Source organism: Rhea americana, unplaced genomic scaffold (assembly GCF_003343005.1).
Source record: "Rhea americana isolate MKP2758 unplaced genomic scaffold, rheAme1 scaffold_0, whole genome shotgun sequence".
Classification (NCBI taxonomy): Eukaryota; Metazoa; Chordata; class Aves; order Rheiformes; family Rheidae; genus Rhea; species Rhea americana.
The window spans coordinates 1,276,689-1,300,262 of NW_028185037.1; the positions used below are offsets into that span (position 1 = coordinate 1,276,689).

A 23,574-nucleotide genomic window follows, 5' to 3' on the forward strand; every position below is an offset into this window, starting at 1 on the left:
ACTAGAAAAAAGTGGATTCTATTCTCTCAATAAGAACATTTAGCATCTTCTTTGTGTACATATTAATGTAATTGTGCTGCTTTTATGAATGCAGCAGAAATGAGATGCCCTTTATCGTCATCCTTAAGTCATTTTAAGAAAAGGCAGTGGTAAGGACAAAGTTATGGAGCTTACAGAGAAAAGGAGAAAATATTGCCTTTACCTTCTGAACATCTGATGATGTCTCTTCAGGCTGTGAAACAGAAGTAACCTTTTCTTCATCTACCCAATTCCCCCACTCTTCTGCTGGTGCATTCCAGTCAGAGCTAGGATCTGCTGAAGAAAGTCCATCTGCAAAGATTAGAAAGATTTTCAGGAATGCCTACTTATTCTAATGGTGCTCTTAACAGCTTAGGGAAAACAACGCTATGCAAATAACCATTTCTTGATATCAAGATACACTCATTTGCAACATTTCAGAAACATATAAAGATTTTATGACAAGTAGAGGATTTTGCAAGTAATAGGTAAATTTTAGCTATTTTACAGAGTAAGGTAATTACAAATTAGTCACAGCAGCAGCTAAATAGATTGAATTGTTTTGAGACACATTAATAGACTATGTAAAAAGGGACAAATTTAAGAGTTGTTCTCTATCTTAAGCCTTCTTTCTAGAAGAAACTAAGATAAACTGTGAACAACATTGACTAATCTTACTTTTGGCATGAATTCTATAGGAGTGATGCATCTGAAAACAGAAAACGTCCAGAATGAGTTTTGGCTCAGTATCACTGATATTCTTAAATATCTTATTTTTCTCTACAAGCCCCTACTCTGTTCTGTCACTAGCGTCCACTTATGATGGCACACATTTATGTTGTCAGGAATGACAGATTTAACAGGTGAATTAGTAGAAAGTCACAGAAAGCTTGTTTCAAAACTGAACACCTTCTAACAATTCTAAACACAGAATAAAGACTGACATCACAAATACTTCTTAAACTCTGACAAATCAAAGGAGAAGATTCAAGCTTGGTTTGCAAACTGTGGTAGGATTCATTTTAAACATCTGAAAACTTAAGTCAAAAGGAAAAGTAGCAAATCCATTTATTAGCAAATGTTCCAAAATGAAAAATTCTATGATGTAGATACTTTTCCATCTCTTTCTTCTATGTAAAAATATTACCTAAATACAGTTCCTTTGGACACTATAGGCAGAAATTTACTGATCTGAATAACGAATTACTGCTTAACATATCTAACAATGAATAGGCTTATCTACTGCCATCTTACTAGTTTCTTAAAGAAGAAACCATTCTTTTATAATTAAAATTGAAATATTGACAATATCTGTAAGTTTCCTTGTGCTCAACCTGCTACCACAGTAAGGTATCACAGTGGCTTGAACTTCAATTATTCCCCCATTTCTCTTTTAGCCTACTTCAGCTACCTGAAATCTGTGACAAAGTAACTTTATCAATACAAGCCATAAGCATTCCACACACAGAAATGTGAATAAACTATGCTCTTGCCAATACAGAAAAACGATCATTTTCAGATGATTAACTGAAGTGTGCTTTACATATGCTCAACTCAGGTAAGAAATAAAGGTAAGTTCTGAAATGATTTAGTATCAGAGTGGTAACTCCAGATTTGGTGGAATCAAAGATTTCATCAAGTACTTCCATTCTACTTTTGCGCATTATCTTCTCTCTAAAAAGAGCTTCTTGTTTAATGACTGCGAAGTAGCTTTTTTGTGTACTTTTTCTTTTTCTTTAATTATCTAATGACAGACACTACATTCCTATTCTAAAAATCAAACATTCTTCAATCTGATTAAATGAAAATATCAATTATAACATCATTCAAAAGGTGAACTTAGGCTGCAAGCCTTCTTCACAAGCAGTTTTACTACTGAATATTTGGATATGTCTGTAACTTCATTATACTACAGCCCTGATTTCAGGAAACACTGTGGTAAGAACTACAAGCATTTTTTTGAAATTAGCAGGAAGAGGCGAGTAAACACCAACCTGACTACAACTCCCAGGTAATCTCAGTGACCTCTATCCAGTACTTTTATGCATATTAAAGCTTCCTAATGTTGCTGAATGAGGAAGCAAGCTGGACTAAATACAGGAATTTTAGGTCATAATAAGTTTTCAGTAAGATACAATATAGTAGATAAAAGCAAACTCAGTTGTTCAAATACAATCTAATACCAACACATCTTTTCTAGCCTTGAAGTAGATTTTTCTTATGATTTGCAGTAAATTAGACTATTTTAATTCAATATTTTAATATGCTATCCACTTCTCTAGGAAAAGCCAGAGCCACCCTAAAATACATGAACTTTCACTTTTGAGTTTTGATTTTGTCTAAAGGTGTAATTATTATCTCTTATCATTCATCAAAATATTTTCCAGCAGTCTGCTTTCTTCCATTTTTTAATGGAGCTTTACAAAAGTAAAATATTTCATTTTTTCTTCAGAGGTTAGCTACTGACTAATACACTTTAAAGAGATGAAAATTACAATTTTTGTTTATGAGTATTTTAGAGGAACATACTTAACCCAGACCATTCATCATCAACAGGAGGTTGAGCATGACTTAAATCCCACTGAAAATCAGAAGTACCCGCCTGAGAAGCTGACTCACTATTGGATCCTGGAAGGAAACAAATGCAGTTGTACTTGTTAGTTACGCAAGAAAATTCATGAGGCTTGTAAAGAAATTCAAAGCAAAATGAGATAGACAGAAGGCTCAAAAAAAAAAAAAGTACGGCTCTAAAGACTGCACAGAAGGACAAGAAATCTACTAAGTTCTTCAAAATGAGATATATTCAGAAAACAAGGGAACTGAAAATAAAAGATACAAAGTTAAGTCAGGGAAGAACAGGAAAGGCGGAAAGAAAGAAGGATAAGAAAAAGGATAGATCAGCAGAAGGATAAGAGAAATAGGAAGGTACAATAGGTAAAAAGGATGAGAAAAGAAGGATAAATAATAGCATTCTGTAAGACTTAAAATAGTCTCCTTAAACTGGAAAGCACAACAAATTTTCATGGGCAGTAAAATTATTTATTCTGTATCAGTAAGAATTCTTACTGAGAGTAGCTAAAAAAACCCAACCAACCAAAAAACCCAAAACCCAACGACCTAGAGTGCTAGGGAGAAACCTGACAAATTACACTGCATTATATTATTCATTACTAAGAAAACATCCAATTCTCAAGTAAAACATTTCAGGTACATACAAGCAGCATGATGCATGAGAAGCAGCAATAAGACAAATACCAGTCATGATAATAGGAAATACTAAACACTATCATTATTTTAAGACCATCTTAAAAAAAAAAAAAAGGCATCATGAAACAAAAAATTTTGGAAGAAAAGACAAAACCAGAAGAACTTAAGTGTGTTTCACTACAGTGAAAGAAATTAACATACAACTTTAAGATGAGCCTTATTTTTGAAACAGAGTTTAAATATGAATATAGTTATTTGGTTCTCCCTACTTTATAAATATCTGTGCAAAATGGTCCCTTTTCATTCCAACATTGTTGGCCAATGCGCAAAATGATGAGTATACTTCATTGTCTTCATGCTTCTCTCTAAATTAAGGTTGCAGTGGTAATAGTGGAGATGAATCTCAAACAAGTCATTCCACTTTATTTACTAAAACTAAGTTTTAGCCTAAAGATTGAACTTGAACGTAAACAGCTCCCCTAGGAAATTTAACTTTCCATAGTAAAATCCTTTCTATAGCTAAGACTTTTTTTCTTCTTCCCGTTCTTTTCTGTCAGCCTTCAAGTGAACAGCTGTCAGTTCCTTRGAAAAGTCTGATAAATTATACCTTGGCACACGTAACTTCTTTGCTATACTTGTACAATGCATGTATAGATAATGAAGCACTAAGGTGAGCTGTAAGATACTGAGCGCTAATCTCAGTTAACAGACTACGGACTGCAACAAGAACAAGTAAACATAGCCTTAACTGCATAAGTAGTTTTTCAACTACTTCCAGAAAGAAGATAGCCATGCCAAGGTTGCTAGACCATGGCAAGTATACAAGCAAGAGCAGAAAACTTAACATACTGTTTCTTTACCAACTAATAGATTGCTTTAACACTTAGGATGTCAGTAGTTTTAACAAGAAAGAGCTGTTAGGAAGCSAGGTCTGTACTCTACAGCAATTTCACTCTTCGAAACAAGTCCAGAGTTCAGATTTCTCACTCAATCTACAGAGCAAAGATTCTGTTCAAATCCTGCCTAAGGAACATACTTAGAAAGCAGTGCTTCAGTTCCTCGATGTTAAAAAAAAAAAACAGAAGTTCTGAGTAAACAGACCTTCCTAGAAAGCAAACTTCAGATCTGCAGTATGAGACAAAGCAATGACTGAGCACTCCCTTACGCCCATTATTTACACTGAACACATAAACAGGAAAGATATGAAAAAGAATAGGAAGTAATCGTCTTCCGATTCAGTCTTGATTATGAATTTAAAATACAGACTTTGTGACATAATTTGAACATAACTACCAAAAAAAAAAAAAAAAAAAAAAAAAAAAAAAAAAAAAAAAAAAAAAAAAAAAAAAAAAAAAAAAAAAAAAACCACACCAAAACCCCTTTCCACATTCTCCTAAAACCTATCTTCTATTTGTTTACAGCTAGCAAGACTACTCTTAAACAAAAATGAGAAAGACGCAAATCAACAACACCTGGCAAAGTCTATTTCCTCCTGGTGGGGGAGAAGCAATAGGAAAGTCTTTGGAAGGCTGTACATACCAGACACTCCAGGAGTTAGTCCAAATGAAGAGAAAGAAGTAGAATTCTGTTCAGAGGTATTAATCCTTGCATCCACATTCCAAGCAGCTGTGGAGGGAGGAAAAAAAAAAAAAAAAAAAAAAGAGCTAACTTCCCACCGATAGCACTGTTGAAAATAAAGTTAGCTATTTAACAATGAATAGGGTCAGAAAAGCAGAAGAAGCTCCAGCCATATTAACATTTCACATAATTGATGGCATTATTTCACTTACTAAGTGACAATCACTGCTGATGGAGATATGTCTGTATGAACAGGCATATGAATTTGAAACAGTTTTTCAGCTGAGCTATTTCTCCATGACCATTTCTATATGTAAACTTTTTGCAAAACAGAAGACTATTTTGAGCCCCATACTGTTACATTTTTTCCATTATTATCTACATTATTAAAAAGTTTATTTATTAACTCCGTAGAAGGTGCTTTGCTTGGAGTAAATTGTAAATACGATACTGATTAAAAAATAAGATATACTTGAATGTTAAATAGAAGGGTGAAAAAATAAGCAAAAATAATCAGTGGCAAAAATGTGTCCAAAGAACTAGTTGGTTAGAATGCGGCTCTAAACAAGAACTACTAGGGTTACAGTGAATTGCAAACATAATAAATAAGGTTAGAAGGGACCTTAGGAGCTCTCTTGTACAATCTCTTGCTCAAAGCAAGGTCAGCTCTGAGGTCAAACCATGTTTTATCAAGTTGGGTCTTAAAAAYCTCCAAGGATGGAGACAGCACAAAACCTCTCTGGGCAACTTGTTACAGTGCCTGACAGTCCTCATGGGGAGTAAGTTTCCAGACTGAAACTCTCATTTCAACTTGCGTCCGTCATTTCCCATCCTCCTGCCATGAACCACAGTGAAGAGCCTGTCTGTCTTCTGGGTAGAGCAGTACCTCACAGGTACTGGCAAGCCCTCCCTGCTCCAGGCTAAACAAGCCCTGTTCTCTCAGCATCTCCTCATCACTGGTCAAGTGCTCCAGTCCCATCCATTTGATTGCCCTTTGCTGAACCTGCTCTAGCTGGTTGATGTCTTGCCTGTAACGGGGGCCCTAAATCGCATGCAGCGCTCCAGATGCAGCCTAATGAGTGCTAAACAGAGGGGGATAATTGCTGCCTATCATCTACTGACTCCCATATACTGCTGGTGTCCTTTGCTGACAGGGCACATGGTCAGGGCTCACATTCAGCTTGCTGTCCACCAGGATCCTTTTCCCCAGCCAGTCAGACCCCACTTGTGGATTCTTCCTCCTGGCTGCAGGACTTTTGTCCTTTGCACTTTTGTCCTTGCTGAACTTCCTGACGTACCTGTTGGCCCATTTCCCACCCTCTTTAGGTGCCTCTGGATGGCAGCCCTGATCAAGTTTATCAACTGGTCCCCCTCCAGTTTGATGTAATCTGCATATCTAATGTGAACGACACTGTCATCACCTCCAGGTCACTGATAAACAGGACAGGTCTAAGTACAGACACATGATACTCTCCTTGTCAGAAGCCTCCACAAAGTGTGATACCTCAACCACTACCTTCTGGGTTTGACTTTGCTTTATATTTAATAAAAAATATACTTAATTTTTCAGCCATCCAGATCATAACACCCTAGCTTGAAGACAAAAATTTTGTGAGAGCGTTGAAAGTTGTACTATGACCGACCATGGCTCCCCTCTCATTCACGAATCCAGGCATTTTATCACAAGGCAATCAGCCCGGTCAAGCATGACCTACCCTTGGTAAAGTAACAACCTCAAACTGTTCAGTCACTAAAAAAAATACTGTATTAATGCAGAATAAAATTAACAGGAATATGAAACAAACCTACGAAACAAAGCTTCTGATGGAATACCAAGCATCACATTTCAAGATATGTGGGACAAATGGAAGCTATCTATATTAAAGCAACACTGCTGACAAAACAACAAAAAAAAAAAAACAAAAAAAACCAAAACAACAAAACCTCACCCACCCACCTCATCTCACTAGAGGAAACTCGGACAACTTTAAAGATTGGGACCATTATGCAGCATCAGCTAATAAGAAGGTTGTTGCAAAGAAAAAACAGTCTCCTCTCCCTATTTATTTTGGACAGTACAATTGGCAATAGTCTAAAAACTATATTGGAGAAGACTAAAGAAAACCAATTCATAATGAGAAATTTCAAGAGACTGTCATGAGAGCTGAACAACCTTCACCCATGGAGCCTAGCAGACATCTGTTGGAAATAAGAGATACAGCTGATCTTGTGCTGGATCAACAGAACTGAGTTATGACCTGTGTTCTAAGACAACATTCACATAAAAAGGTTACATTTCAAAATAAATTAACATTTACTATCAGAATTTTAGAAATCAAAGTTTTTACATCACTTTCCTTCACAGAAAGATTTTTCTTCAGATACTCCAAAAACCTAGTTAAATCAGAGGTGCAGAAAATAAACCATTTCATCAGAACTTAAAATAGGCAGAAAATGTTTGATTCACAGTGAACTGCAAACAGAATAAATAAGGTTGGAAGGGACCACTCAAAAAAAATTTTTTTTAAAACATATAAGCATGAAGCTATTCAAGAGATTCACTCTTGAGCGTTTTTATGAAACTGTATTTCTTAAACAAAGCAAAATTCTCTCAGAATAGCTTACCAATAGGAGTGAACAAAGAACGCTCTTTCCAGGGCCTGCCCACCAGGGTTACGCCCCAGTCTTTTCCATTTCCATTAGCATCTCCAGCATCTTGGCCCCAGGCCGATGTCTCTGTCTTCCTCTTCCCAGCTGCGGTTGAGGACACAGATGTCCATTTCTCCTCCCCTACACTAATCTGTGAGGAGATTTTTACAGGCTTCTCATTCCAGCTTCCTCCATTTACAGTATGGCTTTCATTTAATCCTGGAGAAACTTAAAGCATTACAAAAGCATTATGTAAAACTAGAACTGGATGAAGAATTCAAATATTATATATATATATGCACATATACTTAACAATAAAAAGGCAAGTACAAATGAATAACAGCTTTGCTATACAAGTGCAATATAGAAGAGAGCTGTTGCTTTCTCAGATGATTTTCCAGTTCAGACAATAATCACCATCTGTCTACTAACTTGATGAGTTAGGAAACAACACTGCTAAACTATGCTCTACTCTTACGTCATCTTCTTTATAGGGCTAGTATCTTGTGGCCACCAGCGCCTCTAGATAATAATAATAAAGCAAGGGGGAGACAGATTGCCAGGTCATTCCTCTTACCCAACGGGGAATAAGCAACTGAATGGTATGCAGGAAGCCCCAGATACTAAATAGGAGAATGCTTTTGGCTTCGTAACTATGGTGGCATACAGAAGTTCTCCAAGCAGGAATTGGGGGGAATGAATGAATAAATAAATAAATAATGAAGAAATGGAGTAGGTAATGCTTCCTAAATACTATAGTGACTTTTCAAAGAGCGTACTTATTATACTCAAGCATTGAGCCCATTAAATTTAAAGGAAAAAACATGGTAAAGTTCTCAAACTATAACTTATAAGCAATATATTTTATGTTACACTAATACAAAAGACTACAAGTTTGTCTACAACAGTCTGTCCTACTAAGGAATTACCTGTCATAGCAAGTTTAATGTATACTTTGAGAGGATTCAGTAGTACACTGAGTGATACAGTATAATGATATTTAGGAAGTCTTATGTCCTTGCAAAATGTGAAGGTCACTTGGTAGATCCAGCCTGATCTTCTATATATCGCAAGCAATTCTGAACAAATGAACTGATAATTTAAACTGATTAAGAAATATCTGCATACTGTGAGCATAACATTTAGAGTCCACCAAGAACTGATGTATAATTCAGTCAACTTCATATGCCAAAACCTCTCCCTATAACAGCTATGACAAAAAAAATGACAGACTAAATACTTTGGTTCTCAAATTCATGTATCAAGCATCGTGAACTTGCAGCATCCAAGGCAGCCTAACTGGCAGGGAAATGATTAGGTGTGAGATGTCTAGATAGTTTGAATAGACAAATCCTATTTCCCATACGACCTATAAAGTTCCCATTTCTATACCTAAAAATACTATCCTTGCTCTAAACAACTTCAGAGCACTTGTATTGTTTGTCACTCAGTGTCCTCTATGATACTAGGCAACAACAAAATAGCAAACATACAGAAACCAAGCTGTACCTTGGTGAAAAAAAAAATCTGTGACCTTGCAAGACGACAGCCAAAGTCCTGAAGTGAGACCTTGATTATTCTGTTGATCGTTCTAGTCTCTCATCAYTAATATTTACTATTTCTATAACCAGCAACATTTCACAGGATCACAGAAAACTTAAGGTTGGAAGGGACCTCTAGAAGTCACCTACTCCCACTTCCTGATCGCAGCAGGGCTAACTTCAAAATGACATGGTATTACTCAACTTTTGGAAATCACTAAGGCTGGAGAGGTCACAGCATCTCTGGACAACATGGTGAAGAGTTCTTTCCACAATGGTCAATCAGAATTTCCCTTGCTCAACTTGAGCATTTCCTCCTGTCCTCTCATCACACATCTGAGAAGAGTATGGCTCCATCCTTTTGTGCTATAGTTCAAAAAGTCTGCATGTGAAGCAAAGCTCTGAAAAACTGGCAGATACTGATTTACTTACTGGATCTAGGTGCTCTTAACTCAACTGGTGACTTGCTTAATTACATGGACTACTTTTGGTTAAACACCACCACTAATATTGGCTTAACACATAGCTGTGAATAAGAAAGACTTTAAACACTCTGGATCAGTATCTCTCATCAAAAATTAAGATCCAACACTCACAGTAGAAAAAYGGCCAAGTATTTTAACCATTCTGCGTATGACATTATTATTCTTAAAAAATGAATACACCTACAGTATGCCTCTCAAAGGAGTATGTGAAGAACGAAATAACCCATGTGTACACAATCTGCAGCAAGCACAGACTTCATTAGAACCAAGACTGATATTTTTGAACTCTATTGTAGTTACTTACATTAAAGTTTTCTTTGGGTAAACAATTAGTAAATGTAAAAAGTGAGCAAGTTCATAAGGCTAGCATGAGGATTTTTAGCTGAAGCTTGAGAATAACCTTCACTGTCCTAKAACTTCACTGTATAACAGTGTAACAATCTGTGTAACAGGTAATCTGATTGAAAATTCTAGGTATCTATAAAATATAGAGAAGAATGACATAATGTCTATACCTGTAACAGAAACTATTTTCAACTTGTTAAGAAGCAACTGCAATTTATAACACCTGCATAGCCGAAAGAGCCAGCTGCATAACGAAGTTTCAGATCAGTAACTGYACAACATCGTACACTGATGACTTGTTTTCACTTTTGTACAACACTTCTAGTTAATTAGGATGTCTAGTAATGAAAGCCTTTTACCTTGTGGAATTGCCGACTCTCCCTTTGCCATCTTAGAGTTGCTAACTTGTACATTCAGAAGCGTGTCACCTGATCAAGAGGTGGGATAAGACAGAGTAAGTTTTGCAAACACCAACTRTTGTAAAAATAAAAATATATTACTGACACGCTAAAGGGGAAAAAAGTGAGGGGAAAAAAGCAATAGTATCTTAGAAGTACATTAAGGCATTACTAAGAAACTTTAGAATAATATTAATGTTCTGATTTTTATTACTTGTGCTTATYTTATACACAGACTGAGTTCAAATAACTTAGGGCCTATGAATTCAGTAAATGTGATTTTCAAAGAATTCTAGCTAGTCTCCCAGGACTGGCAGRCAGAAATCCAAAGCAGGTTGCTATTTTCAAGCAAAAAAGAACACTAGGTCTTTCAGAGATATACAGCTATTTCTAACTTTCACTTTGCTGTGAAAACACTAGATACAGCTGAACTCTTTTCAAATTTATCTGGTACAGGATAATCTATAAGAGCACATGATGTGTTACAGACTCTGTCTAGAGAGGTAACAGACATCCTGGATAGTCGCAGAATATATAAACAGCTGCAGTTATGCATTGCTTGACACTGCTTGTGTGTAAAAAAGGCAGAGAAAAAAAAAATGACTGAATTTACTCAAGGACAAGAACCATATGCTCAGTAAAGATGCCAAATGCCAATAAAAAAAATATCAGTGAGCTAAGGCATAAAACTCAATATATTGTTACAAGGTACAAGATAGCAGTTAGGCTCAGTCTTTTTGCCACTTTATGTAGAATAAACTTCCGTGTTCTAGCAAAATATCAAAGTGTATCAATAGATTAAAACTACATAAAAATCTGAACTGTTTGGTTAYGTCTTTTAGCTTTTTAAACTACTTAAATTGCAGCCAAATATGAGTTGCTGTGATTAAATGCGGTTTAAACCAACCCAACCTATGACTTTTCTGAAACAGTAGCAGCCATAAAAGCTGAAGTTTGCAACTCCTTAGTTACTCCTTAGCTGTAATAGTTAGTTATTAAATCTCAGTMAGATGTGCCTGACTATTATGAACAAGTTTAGCATAGGTGCTAAGAGAACTCATGTGGCATAACCTTCCTGCAAAAAGCATTCTGAAAACAGCTAGGGAGCTGCCTGCAACAGTGCTGAGGGTGCCTTTGGAGTCTACAAAAACGTGAAAGGCAGAGTCAGCCGAAGCACAAATGAAGAAGTAGGAGCATACGCCTGTGCAGCTCTAGCTACCAATATATCATGTCTCAACTGAGGGAGCACTAGTTTGGAGGCCAGTGCTCCAGCTACTTACTCCAGAGCGTTCTCTTCAGAGCTTCCCCTGGAAGTGTGGCTCAAAAGAAAGTGAGTAGGGGGTGAAGGGGCAAGTTTTACACAATGCAAAATGTCTTTAAATGTCTTGAAATGATTTCTCAAGAATACACCTACCCTACATATCTAGGATACATCCAAAGTCACTATTTTACACAYGCAAAAGACATTAGCTTTCTAGTATTCATCCACATCCCTCTCTACCATACCTTTACTTTTTCTGAGACCAACTGGAAGCGATGGTGCAGGCATCAGTAGCTCAATGGATACAGCAACTGCATTTTCCATTCCTTGGAGATTCAATTCTCCTGAGCCAGTGTCAGTCAATACCTTGTCTCGCTTACGTTGCTGCCGCTTTTCTCTGTTACTGATTTTAGTTTCCCAGGTTCCTAAAATATCCCCCAAATAAAAACATCATCAAACATGTTAGAGAGTAGAAAGGAAAGACTTTGTTTCAGCTCAAACTGAACCTATGTTTAATTTATTTAAAAGTTACAGACATGACAGTCAACTTCAACATTAGTATGAAAACATGAGCAATTCACTGAAGACTAAGTTTTTCTGGATGTAATACAACAATACTTCGCTTCACTGAGAAAAACATGAATATGAAGGCCTTATTATTCATGACTTATCTCAGGTTTGTAGGTTTAACTGCAATAAATCAGTTGAAGTGGAATGTTCTTGTTTCAAAAGTCAGATTTCCAGACATAACATGCAACTGAAGTTATGACAAAATGAGCTTCCTGTGTTTCTTTATCAAACGTACAAACAAGTAACTCTTAAATAGTATTTAAACTAAAATGTCTGATTGTATTTTTGTGCATTTGCATTCAGTACCTTCATCAACTTCCTTTCCATCTAGACGTGACACATCCTGAACCGTTTTAGCATCTCCCTTTGATTTCTTTTTTTTCTTTGACTAGAATAAAAATAAAACATCTTAATAACTTACTGATCACATACTAATTTAGAATTTCCAAAAAAATAAGAAGCAAATTTAAAACAGAATTCCTTGAATAACCCTCTGTACAGATAGGCCCTTTAAAACGAAAGGGATATTAAACAATACTGATTCCTAAATATAAATTAGGACTACTGAAATAACATGGAAGAATTATGCAGTATGCAAATAGCAGGTGAAGGAAACGAGTACTTATGCTACAAAGCACAAAGACTGGTGAAGGAAGCTATAACTGATGGAACCATAATCAGAAGAATATGAACTGGATGGCAGACAGACTCCACTCAGGCAAAATCTATTTTGTACAGAAGGAAGTATAGTTATACACTGAGGAACAAAGAATGCCAGTGATGCCTAAAATAAATAAATAAATAAGTGGGAAGATGATCCCTGCACGGAAAAATACTTCAAAACAGAACAGTGATGATGAGTTTCAGTGTGAATTCACAATTTTTTCAAGTTATCACCAGCTACTGTCAGTTGGCTATTCAAGCAGAGATAAATGAATAGGAAGATACAAATTTACTTCTGTAAGCTGTTTTGGTGCAACAGGTAGTAATACACTATGTTTAAAAGATGAAGTTAAGAAAAGGATGTCTAAAAAATGATCCAAGGAATTGAGATGACATATATTACAGAAAGCCTTAAGGTTTAATCTTTTGACAAGCTAGTATGATAGCAAATTGACTTGACTATCACCTTAGTAAGAAAACACAGTACTGAAAAACTTATATCTAGCAAAAAAAGTGTAAAAACTACCAGATAGAACTGAATGAGAAAAACAGAAGTTTTTAAAGAAATATGATTTTCTACTCAAATGAATTAAGGGGAAAGTGCTGGTTACCTGTCTCTTATTATCTTCGTGACAATATTGGCTACCCTTTTGGAACATGTTAATGCCAGAATAAGGCTAGTAACTGCGTGATGGCTAATGGTCAGCTTTTCTAGGAGTTCAGACTATATGATTTGCTAGCCTTAGACATCCAAGAAGAGTACAACATGCTCTAGGATTCAGAATAACTACCAACACARCTGTTTATACGCAGGGCTGCACTAACATACCTGCAACACTTACAGAACTTATTTGAAGATTTAACCCATGGTTCACTGAACTAAGGCTATCACACAACATGGCTACACCCAAACTGACATAGCTCACGCGTTTGCTCAGTAAGCTATCTTTACCCAAATACTGACTACATAATGCCCTCAGAAGAAGGCTAGTTTCAAAATCAACTTGAAAAGAACTAGTTTTAAGAGTGTGAATAAGCACAATGATTTGTAAGAGTATTCTCTTAATGCAGAATTAAAAAGAACAATGGACAACACTAAAGTTACCATTCCCTGCTTGCAGCTTAGAGGAGACGTTAGCAAGTTTGTACCTAGGCCTTCTATTTTGTGCTACATTCATAATGGAAGATGAAGTTTCAGAATCTTTTGGCTCACAAAACCATAATTATTCAACTTTTTCTTTGATGCCAAGAGAACTTCAGAAATGTCTYTGTAAGTCTTAGATAACAGTTTAAGGTGACTGCTCCTCCAAGTTCCTTAAATAACTAGTATCTATAGAAGTACTGGTGTCATATTTGACACTTCTCATTAAAGCATCATTAAGTTTAATAATTTTGAAAATAAGTTACTAACAAGCACTGCTTAATGAAAAAAAATCAAGAATTCAAATATTGAAAATATATTGAAAATGTATTTGCCTTCCTAACTCAAGTTACTGGAACTTGGTTCTGAACTAATTTATTCATCACCTCACAGCCAAACTTAGTGCTGTAACAGTCACCATCTCTAACATAATTGACTGAAGCAGCAAAGACATTAAAGGTAAATAAGTAAACCAGCCTATCACTTTGCAATAGCCCCATTCACCAGTCAGACACACAAGAGGAAYTGGCAGTCTGGCCATAATTTTAAAGTCTATCAGATGTATGGGCCTCCATGCAAGAATAAACAATACAAAAAAAAGCCTTTCTTCCTCATCTCTAACAGTCTGTTTATTTCTAGTATTCAAGACAATGCAGTTTTGAGTATCTGCAAACAGAWTTTGCAATGAAGTTTTAAGATCTTGCAATTTCTTCCAGAGAACCACTTCTTAGAAACAGTCTAATATATTAAAAAACAAAACAGATGAATAAAAAATCCCCCTCAAACATATCCCACACTATTCAAGGTACAAAAATGCAAAGGGAAGACCCCATTCAAAATGCCAAGAGACATGATAAAAATCATATGCCATATGAACAGCCACAATGTAACCCAATCCTTTTTCCCCTCTAAGTAGAACAAGAGGATACAACTTAGAGTGAATGAATGTTCTGAAAAACACACAGCATTTACAACCCTGAAGCAGCGAAGAAATGCAGAAACACAAAGTAAGCACTATTTTCATTGAAAATGTATATTTAAGTGAAAAAAAATACCCTTCAGATCATAGCTATTTTATACATACACGTATCTCCATTCACACACAAACGCTACTTAAATTCCACCCATCAACTTATGCTCCCAAGCAATACAAAGAACGAACACCCATACAGGACCCCTTAGAACCGTARGAGGCTCATAATGTTATAAATGCAATGGATGCTATGAGTGGCTTAATCAAATAATTGATGCCTATAAAGTTWCCTGCACAAAGCTTAAAGAAAGTCCTTGGGGCTGTTCTTAATTAAAGCAAACATGCTCTGCCCATGCTTCCCCAAAGCAAGGCAAACATACAATCTGTTGAATGAGCATCCATACCCATGTAGTGGTAATGATCTCCTGGAGCTTCAACTTAGCATTTGAAAATTCAAATTACCACATTTGCAATCTTAAGCTAAAGCTAGAGTTTAGATTTTAACACCTTAACTACTTGGAAATCTGCCTAAGATACAGTGAAGGTTGATCTTGAAGGAGTATTTAACTTTTTTGTCTTCTCATGTTTTATTCTGTCCTTGACAAAGCACAAAGTCAATCTGATATGTATTTCATGGAAAATAGAAGTGTGCAGGATGAAAGTTTTAGGTAAAGCCATTTCACAGAGAAGTCTTTTTACTTGCCAATTTAAGTCTCTAAARTCTTCTATAGCTCTATAGCCAACTAACAGGATAAACTGTTAGCCAGCACACTAACTGCAAAAATAAAAAATAACTAACAGGTAGTCAAGTAAGTTAATTGTTATTTCTGTAGCTCATTCGAACTTCAAACTATTGTTATCTCACTGTATAAGGTGAATTGTTTCTTTTTCCAATACTCCTCAGTTTACTTATAGCATACAAGTTTACTTATAGCATACATATTCTGTGAAGAGGATGAATCTACTAACTAACCCTCAGATATACCAAATAATTTTAATTAATTTACTTTGTCAAAAAGACCCTTTATCGCCCAAATATTTAAAGGCTCTTGAAAAGAAAAATGTTTTATAATAGCTAACAGGAAAAAAAAAAAATAATGCAGCAATCTTTACTAGAACATAACTGACAGCCCAGTCTTCATGATAGTACAACCAGGAGACGTATTATGCATTTTCAGAAATCCAAGCCAGTAGGAAAATCTGATGCATAACGTTAGCAAAAGAACCAAGACAAGAATCAGTTTTGGTCACAAGCCCATCATAAATATATCTGTGTTAACTAAAAGTGACAGCATTTATGATAAGGCTAGAAGAAATAGGTCCTTGTAGTGCAAAAGTATCACATTGCCATTAATATGCTTACGTTTTAGATAAAGCTACAGATTCAGCCTTAAAAATTTTAAGTTTAGCTGTTTAATTTGCATAACAAAAAGCTGACAGTAGATTTCAAAGCCCCCTTTTGTCATCATAAATTAAGAACTCTTAATCACTAATGGCCAGATCTGACAAAAGAAATGTGCAAAAACATGGTCTTATTCTTTGAAAAGCATTCCCTCAACTGTTAGATCATTTACAAGCCCCTTAACAATACTATCATTATGTTGCATCTCCACAGAAGCCAAAGATGAAACACACACTTTATTTCTGTAGACTTAGTGTGAACAGAAATTTCCGCCTCCTTCCGCAGGATTTTTTGGTTTGCTTCATACAAACATTCCATGATAACGCAAGATCTCAGAAGTTTAAACAAAAAGTACTACTTTAGGTCTTTCCAACACCAGATTAGGTTAGTACTCTTCAGAGTAAGAAAGATGTCTCTTTATGGAGTAAGAAAGAGGATTTCAAATCACAAGCAGGGTTTCCAGATACAGAAATAACACGTGTTAAACTTTGACATACTGTAATTTCAAATCCATAACTGACCTTCTCATTCTTCTTTTCTGCATCCAAAGGCTGCTTTGCATTTTCTCTACGAACAGTCTGCATTATTTCATCTTCAGATACATCAAGGATAGACTGTCCATTAGGCTGTATAAACAAAAATGTGAATAATWAAAATGTGGAGAAAACAGATGAAGGAAAGCTCAAATTACATGATTACTGAAATGCAATTATTCATTGACAGAAAAATGCTGACAAGATTAACAATCAGTAAGTAAATCAGACAAAATTTTGGATAGCCACTCAAAATACTCACTGCAATTCTATATTAACGAAATGTATGAACAAGAGAAAGAACCTAAGTCTACTAATCTTTTACCAAGCCTATCCAACACAGGAATTACTTATCAAAACAAATTTCTGAAAACCACCAGCTGTATGTGCCATAAGTTATCTAATTTAAAGAATATGTTTAAGAATTTGCAGCAGTTCAGCTATGGGGGTGGAGGTTATGGGCTGATTTTTCAAAAGTTTCTATCTTAAAAAAGTCTCTTCACTTTATCCTCCAAGTACCTGTGCATATCACTCACAGCTCACTTCCTTCACAAGTGAAATTTCATAACAGAACAGAAATTAGAAACTGAACGTGAAKTATGAATAAAGGACATTCTGTTGTTCTTTTCAGATGGACAGACTTGCATATACTTATTCCATTTGTCTACTACTTTCCTCTCGCATAATAATAACGTGAAGAAAATTACCATATGCTTCTGTGATAAAGTTAAAAACTCCAGACAGTCATTAAATTAGTCTTCACCTTGACCTTTCAGAGCAAAGGTGTATGCCTTAGCTTATATAAATACCTATACAGGACAAAACCATAATTAGTTTTTCTGAAGTCACATTTGATGCTAACTTTAGTCTTAGCTTTTTGTTATGGTGCTCAACTCCACAAAAGATAAAAAATACACTAAATATTATACTACTGTTAGGCATTATCTCACTGAGCCAAAAGCAATTGCCAAAGGCAATAATTGATACTAGGTGCAAACAAGTTTCTGGTTATATCAYGTTCATAATGATATAGATATTTAATTTTCAGTCTTTAATTTAGGATGTTAAGCATAAAGTACTAGTCTACWTTAACTGTTTTAATATCTGGGACAAATGTATTTTCTGTGCAAAGATGATTTTAAGTTTTAATTAAATTTAAGTTAATACATGTATTATTTTCAGTTGTTTTATTTAAAAAACTACCTTAATTCTGTATCATACCAATTTGGTTGCTTTAAAATAAAACAAAAGTCATATTACAACTTAGTGAGAGCTACTCCTTTAAAGACTAGATCTGAACCTCAGTTTAACTGGTGCAGGCTACTAAGTCTTGCCATGGTATATTATGCTTACAAAGTACCCTTGACATGACTTCACCAGTGTAGAAYATAGTACTGCTTAGTGTAGTTAGTTAGCATGCCAACTTCTTATTTTGYTACTATTAATAGAAATTGAAATATCAGATCACCTAACCTCTCCTGCAACAAACACAGTTTTAAACCACACATTGTACATCTAAGGTATACTACAGCTCTCTTGGTACTCTGAGTATGGAGTCTATATTGTAGATCTGCATCTCAAAGCTCTCATCAAGTGTAAAGTYTCTCTCATCAAACCTTTCAGTAGTAGATTCTACAAGGATACCAAAGATCTGATGTACAATCCTCAAAATGTTTYCCAAAACATTTCTTGAACCCTTCTATTTTCTCCAGATTCCACATGGCCAGATTACTTGTGAGTGATATCACTTTAGTACCAACGATGTTTAAGACCGAGTCGGAGATATACTGAAATGCTAATTCTAAGTTACTTAGTAGGATATTCAGAAAAAAAAAGATCTTATGCATCAGTTTTTCAATTTGTGCCAAAAAAATGTTTGTAACCATTTTTTTTTCTTTAATTCTGTATCTAGCTTCACTTCGTTAGTATTACACATACAGAGTTCGGCTGTTGTGAAATGATCCTGAATTACTGTACAAACTAGAAATATCGTAAGTTTGAAAACCAGTTTCTTCACCCCTCTGAAAGTCATCTGTTTCTCAGAAGTCTTATTCTGGACTAATTCACGTCCATTAAGAACCCTCAGGAAAGATTCATCCACATGACTGCTTAAATCACTGTCTAATCATCTGATCATGTTGACAATGACTACTAAAAACAAATTTGAGAACTGGTACTTTCATACATTTTTCCCTGAATATTTGTAGTATTTACCTTTTCAGCAGAAGGTTTCGAGATTTAATTTCTGTCCACGGATGAATCATAGAATTTTAAGCAAAACTTTGTAACCATTTTTGCATATTCCAAAGATGGTAACAGACAAGGAAAGGGGAAGGGAGGAAAAAAAAATAAAAAAGGCTGTTCTACAATTCTTTTAAAAACATCTATAACCAAAGAAAATAGAAGTTTGAAACTTCACAGCAATATATTTAACATTCCACCAACAATATTAATTCAGTAAAATTCCACAATGATGTTGTTATATTTCATCTTTTCTCTCAATCCTTAAAGCTATAGTGAAGATGGGACACAGAAGTAACAATCCCATTAATAATACTCATTTCTGAATGTCTCCAACTTGCCTGCCAGTTTTAAAGGTTTAAGCATTTTTTTCACTCTCATTCATTTTTGAATGTTCATTCATCTTTCACAGTGCATATAGACAGAGTGCTATGGATACTTCAGTTTCACAGTATTCTCCAAGAAATAGTAATGAAATTGCTATCATCATCTTGAAAACCCTGAACTAGTCAAAGCCCTTAGTTACACATTACAAAGATGGACATACTTGGAATGTTTTGGGCCAATGAAAGGATCTGTTCATCACTATCTTCTGAAAGATTTTCTTGAGTAAGAAACTAGGCACTYTGAGCACTGGACACAGCTACAGTCCTACTTCTCTAGCAAATATATACACAGGTAYCTATGAAAAAGTTTACAAGTTTGAAAAAGTTTTTATACAGTTATTTTTAAGTGTAAAAAAGAATACAAGGAAAACTGTAGTCTTAAAAAATATATTCAAACAGGTGAAGCAGTAAGGTTTTCCAAATGAATGCCAATGCTTTTACTAAAACTAAGTTTCAATGTCTAGTCTTTACTGTTAAGGTATATTTGTAATGATACAAAGTGCATTGTCGGTTTTCTGCATCTTCAAATAGATGGTATGAATGAGTTTAAAAGCTGGAGTAGAGGAGAGAAAATGGTTACTCTTCACTTTCTAAACAGTGCTTTGCAGATTGTCCAAAAGTCTGTTATAAATAAACTTTCAACAGAAAAAGGTGAAACTAAAAAGCAGCAGAGGCAGGCACAGGAATTATTCACATACAAAAGGAATCAAAATCAAAGAAGCTGCTTGGGAACGAGAAGAAAAAAGAAATCTTAACATGGGCCAAAGAACTCTGAGATAGGACAGGAGAAAAAAAAGTTCTTCCACTGCCAGGATTAAAAAAAAGAAAGTAGTTTGAAGTTTATTACACATGTACCTAAACAGAGATACTAAAGAGAGACGAAAAAAAGATACCATTCAGAGACCAAAAAGAGACTTCTGGAGAGACCAAATGTAAGGATCCCATGGCAGAAATAGCTCTGTAAACTACTGTACTCATGGACACTGAACTATTTCAGCTTCATTTTACCTTCGTCTGTCTATAGGAAGTAAATAAATACAGCCTTATAGTTGCTAGCATATCTAGTCAATGTATTGCTACCCAACTAAACCTATTTTAATAAAAGTATTAGATAGGTTTTATACTAAATAAAGCAACTTAATAAAGCCAACTACAAGAAACAAATCAATAGACTTCCTCAGAAAGGGTACAGTCAAGAATATTTCTGATCCTCACTGATCAGTTATGCATCACCTGTCATATAATGAGTTCAGTAATTCTGTATTAAAATAATCATATAGCTTTTAATTAGGTATCTCTAATGTGCTTTTAAATCAATTCAGACCATATATTTTAAGCTTTCTAAAATGCCAGCAATAGAAGTACAGGGTTTGCTATGACAGGTCTGTAATAAATCTGCTAGTAGTATACTTACTCTTTTCCCTTCACAGGCCTCATTATTTGCATCAGAGAATGTAAAAGGATATAAGCTGAAAACCACTACACAATCCACAGAAAGAGCTTTTATTGCATCTAAATTTTCAATGCTATTTTGAATGTTTTTCAGGTGAAACAGTCAGAAAACATTTAGGGGTAGCATGCTATTAGAGGTTTCAGTGAAGTTATCCAGATTATAAGGCAGTCTCATTTAACTTTACCACTGATACACACTTATTYGCTCTATAGTTAATGATTCGGTTTGTGCATTTTCTTTTCAGAAAACACTTTTCTTTTGAACTCTACATGAACACAGTGAATAACAGTAGTATGAAAATGACTTAAGCCTCCCTCAAAATACTGAATGACATGTTGACAGTTGAAAACTGTTTTACTCAGCTTTAACTATGAAAATAGTTGGTCTTACATAGCCTTAACTTTCGTAATTCTGTGCCTGAGTAAATTAAGCTTTGAACAGCATAAGTATTTAAATTCACCAAATACAATGTTGGTTAGTTAAATATGTTTACATGAAATTAATACAATGTTTCCTTTATGAAGCTCTGCACTTTAGATCATTGTTATACTAATAGCATCTCTTCATATTATCTTCYGTTGAGACAGTTTTAATGTCTTCAGTGATGACTTGCAAGAGTTTATGCTTTGTTTTTACACTGGAGTTAGAAAAACAAATCAGAAACTCTAAATTATTTCTGGGATTATGCTTTCTTTAGAAAAAAAGAATAACAAATCTGTTAGATTTTRGAGGATCTGCCTTTCAAGATGGCAAAAAATACTGCATCTTCATGTCTTCTCTAAAATGGAGACCTATCTACACTTGAAAAATTCTGAATCAGAATGTTTTCTCTTCTTGGTGCTAAAYTTCATCTCTTGCAACTTGCAGAATCAACTTCAGCAGTTCACTGGTCACCAAGGACAGTTTGGAAGTGTGTGCARACTTTTTCTGAAACGATATTCTAGCCTCTATTTCTCATTAAAAAAAAAACCTACACATACAAAAATACAAACTTATCTCAGATTTCAGCATTACAAAGGAATCAAACAAAAGCACAATCTACTTTCTCTCCTTTTTCAGGTTGTCAGACAAAGGATTTAGATTTTTATATTGCAAGATACACACACTTAAAAGACAGTTATAATAAGCCAGGGGACATCTGCTGTACTTTCATTCCTATAATCCATTTGGACATAAATAGGATTACAAACATACTAACAAAAGAAAAGGTATAGAAATCCCTTCAGTCCCAAAACTCTGATAAGTGGAAGCTTTAAAGGTGCTAGTCAGTAATTTCTGCATTCTATGAATTTCCTCATTAAATACAAGCATATTAGCAAGCACACAGAGCTCCCACACCATTCACTAAGATAAAAAAAAAAAAAGAATGATCTGTTTTTAAGGGGATCCTAAGACACTGATTTCATCAATAAAGATGATGACGACCCTTATTATGGCACACTCATCAAAAGATCCATGTTATAYGGTYTGCTGAAMAGACAGGAAAAAAAAAAATCCTTCCTCAAAGCAAGAAATCCTTCCTYAAGTTTGTATCACTACAGCATTTATGGGTCTCACAATGCTGTTTCCACTAGTCTTTACCTTTCTGTACTGCAACTCTTGGTTTGAAAACCTAAACCATACCAAGGTCTTCAATATCAGTATCTCACTGAGTAAGATTTTGACTAATAACAAATACTACTTTTAAATACTTCATAGTTTCATTGAAAAGCTTCTCGGGGGGGGGAGGGAGGGGAGTGAGCGTTTTCCTCCTTTCCCAAATTATCAAATAATTTCTGTGCCTGCCACTCTTGTAAGCTTTTAAAGCAACTGAGCAACGCAGACGAGGTAAGGCAGCTCCACAACAGGGAGCCGGCTTCCCCTCAGCACGCACCCGCAGATGTCACTCAGGTAAACTGCGCCTCCGCTCCCGCGGCATCGCCTGATGCCCCCAGACTCCGCGGTGGGTCCTGCCCCCTCTCACCGGTGCCCAGCTAACACCSAGGCGGCTTAGCCAGCACGGCACTCCGGAGCAGAGGCCTGGGCAGAACCAGCGCCGTCGGGCCGCTGGCCCAGACGCCCTCCCACTTCTCTCCTGCCTCTTCTCCCCGCTTCCCGCAGRGGACGCGCCGCTGCCAGGGGGAAACCAGCCGCCGCCGCTCTCGTCCCCGTCCCGCCCCGCCAAGGAGCCTTCCACCGCCTCGTCCCGTCCCGTCCCGTCCCCCGCCGGGCCCACCCGGCGCCCGGGCCTCGGCCCCCTCCCCCGAGCGGCGCAGCCCCCTCACCCGCGCCGCCTTCTCCACCAGCTTCTTCTTGCTTCGCTTCTTCTGCTCTTCGCCTTTCAGCAGCGGCTGCCCGGTCCCCGGGCCCGCAGCCGCCTTGCTCGGGCCCCCGCCGCCTGTCAGGCCCGGCCCGGCCGCCTCCTCGCCCTTCCGCTCCGCCGCGCTCCCAGCCCGCTTCTTGCGGAAGCCGCCGCCGCAGGCCGCGGCCAGCAGCAGCCCCAGCAGCAGCAGCCCCAGCGCGGCCGGCGCGGCCAGAGCGAGCCAGGTCGGGAGGCCCTGCGGGTCGAGGCCCAGCTCCAGGCCCAGCTCGGCGCGCAGCAGGCCCAGGCCGCCCGACAAGACGTCCCGCACCCGGGCCGCCGCCTCCTCGGCCTGCTGGGCCGCCGCCTCCTGCCAGCTCCCCGCAGCCATCGCTGCCCGCTGCCCCCGAGGGGCCGGAACCGGGCGCGGCGGCGAGGGAGCGCTCAGG

The 23,574-nt window shown here is 36.7% G+C and overlaps 1 protein-coding gene across 1 annotated transcript in view; it reads right to left on the reverse strand.

The window, feature by feature from the left end:
- Positions 1–23,568, reverse strand: part of MTDH (metadherin) — a 34,443-nt gene extending 10,875 nt beyond the window's left edge. Inside the window, exons 1-9 of the mRNA XM_085302771.1 lie at positions 23,109–23,568; positions 16,753–16,857; positions 12,359–12,440; positions 11,728–11,907; positions 10,183–10,251; positions 7,429–7,680; positions 4,765–4,851; positions 2,548–2,646; positions 203–330 (exon numbers count right to left, since the gene is read on the reverse strand). Coding sequence (XP_085158897.1) covers positions 203–330; positions 2,548–2,646; positions 4,765–4,851; positions 7,429–7,680; positions 10,183–10,251; positions 11,728–11,907; positions 12,359–12,440; positions 16,753–16,857; positions 23,109–23,516 — 1,410 coding nt within the window. The 5' untranslated portion in view covers positions 23,517–23,568. The remainder of the gene's footprint in view (positions 1–202; positions 331–2,547; positions 2,647–4,764; positions 4,852–7,428; positions 7,681–10,182; positions 10,252–11,727; positions 11,908–12,358; positions 12,441–16,752; positions 16,858–23,108) is intronic.
- Between the last annotated feature and the right edge of the window lie 6 nt (positions 23,569–23,574).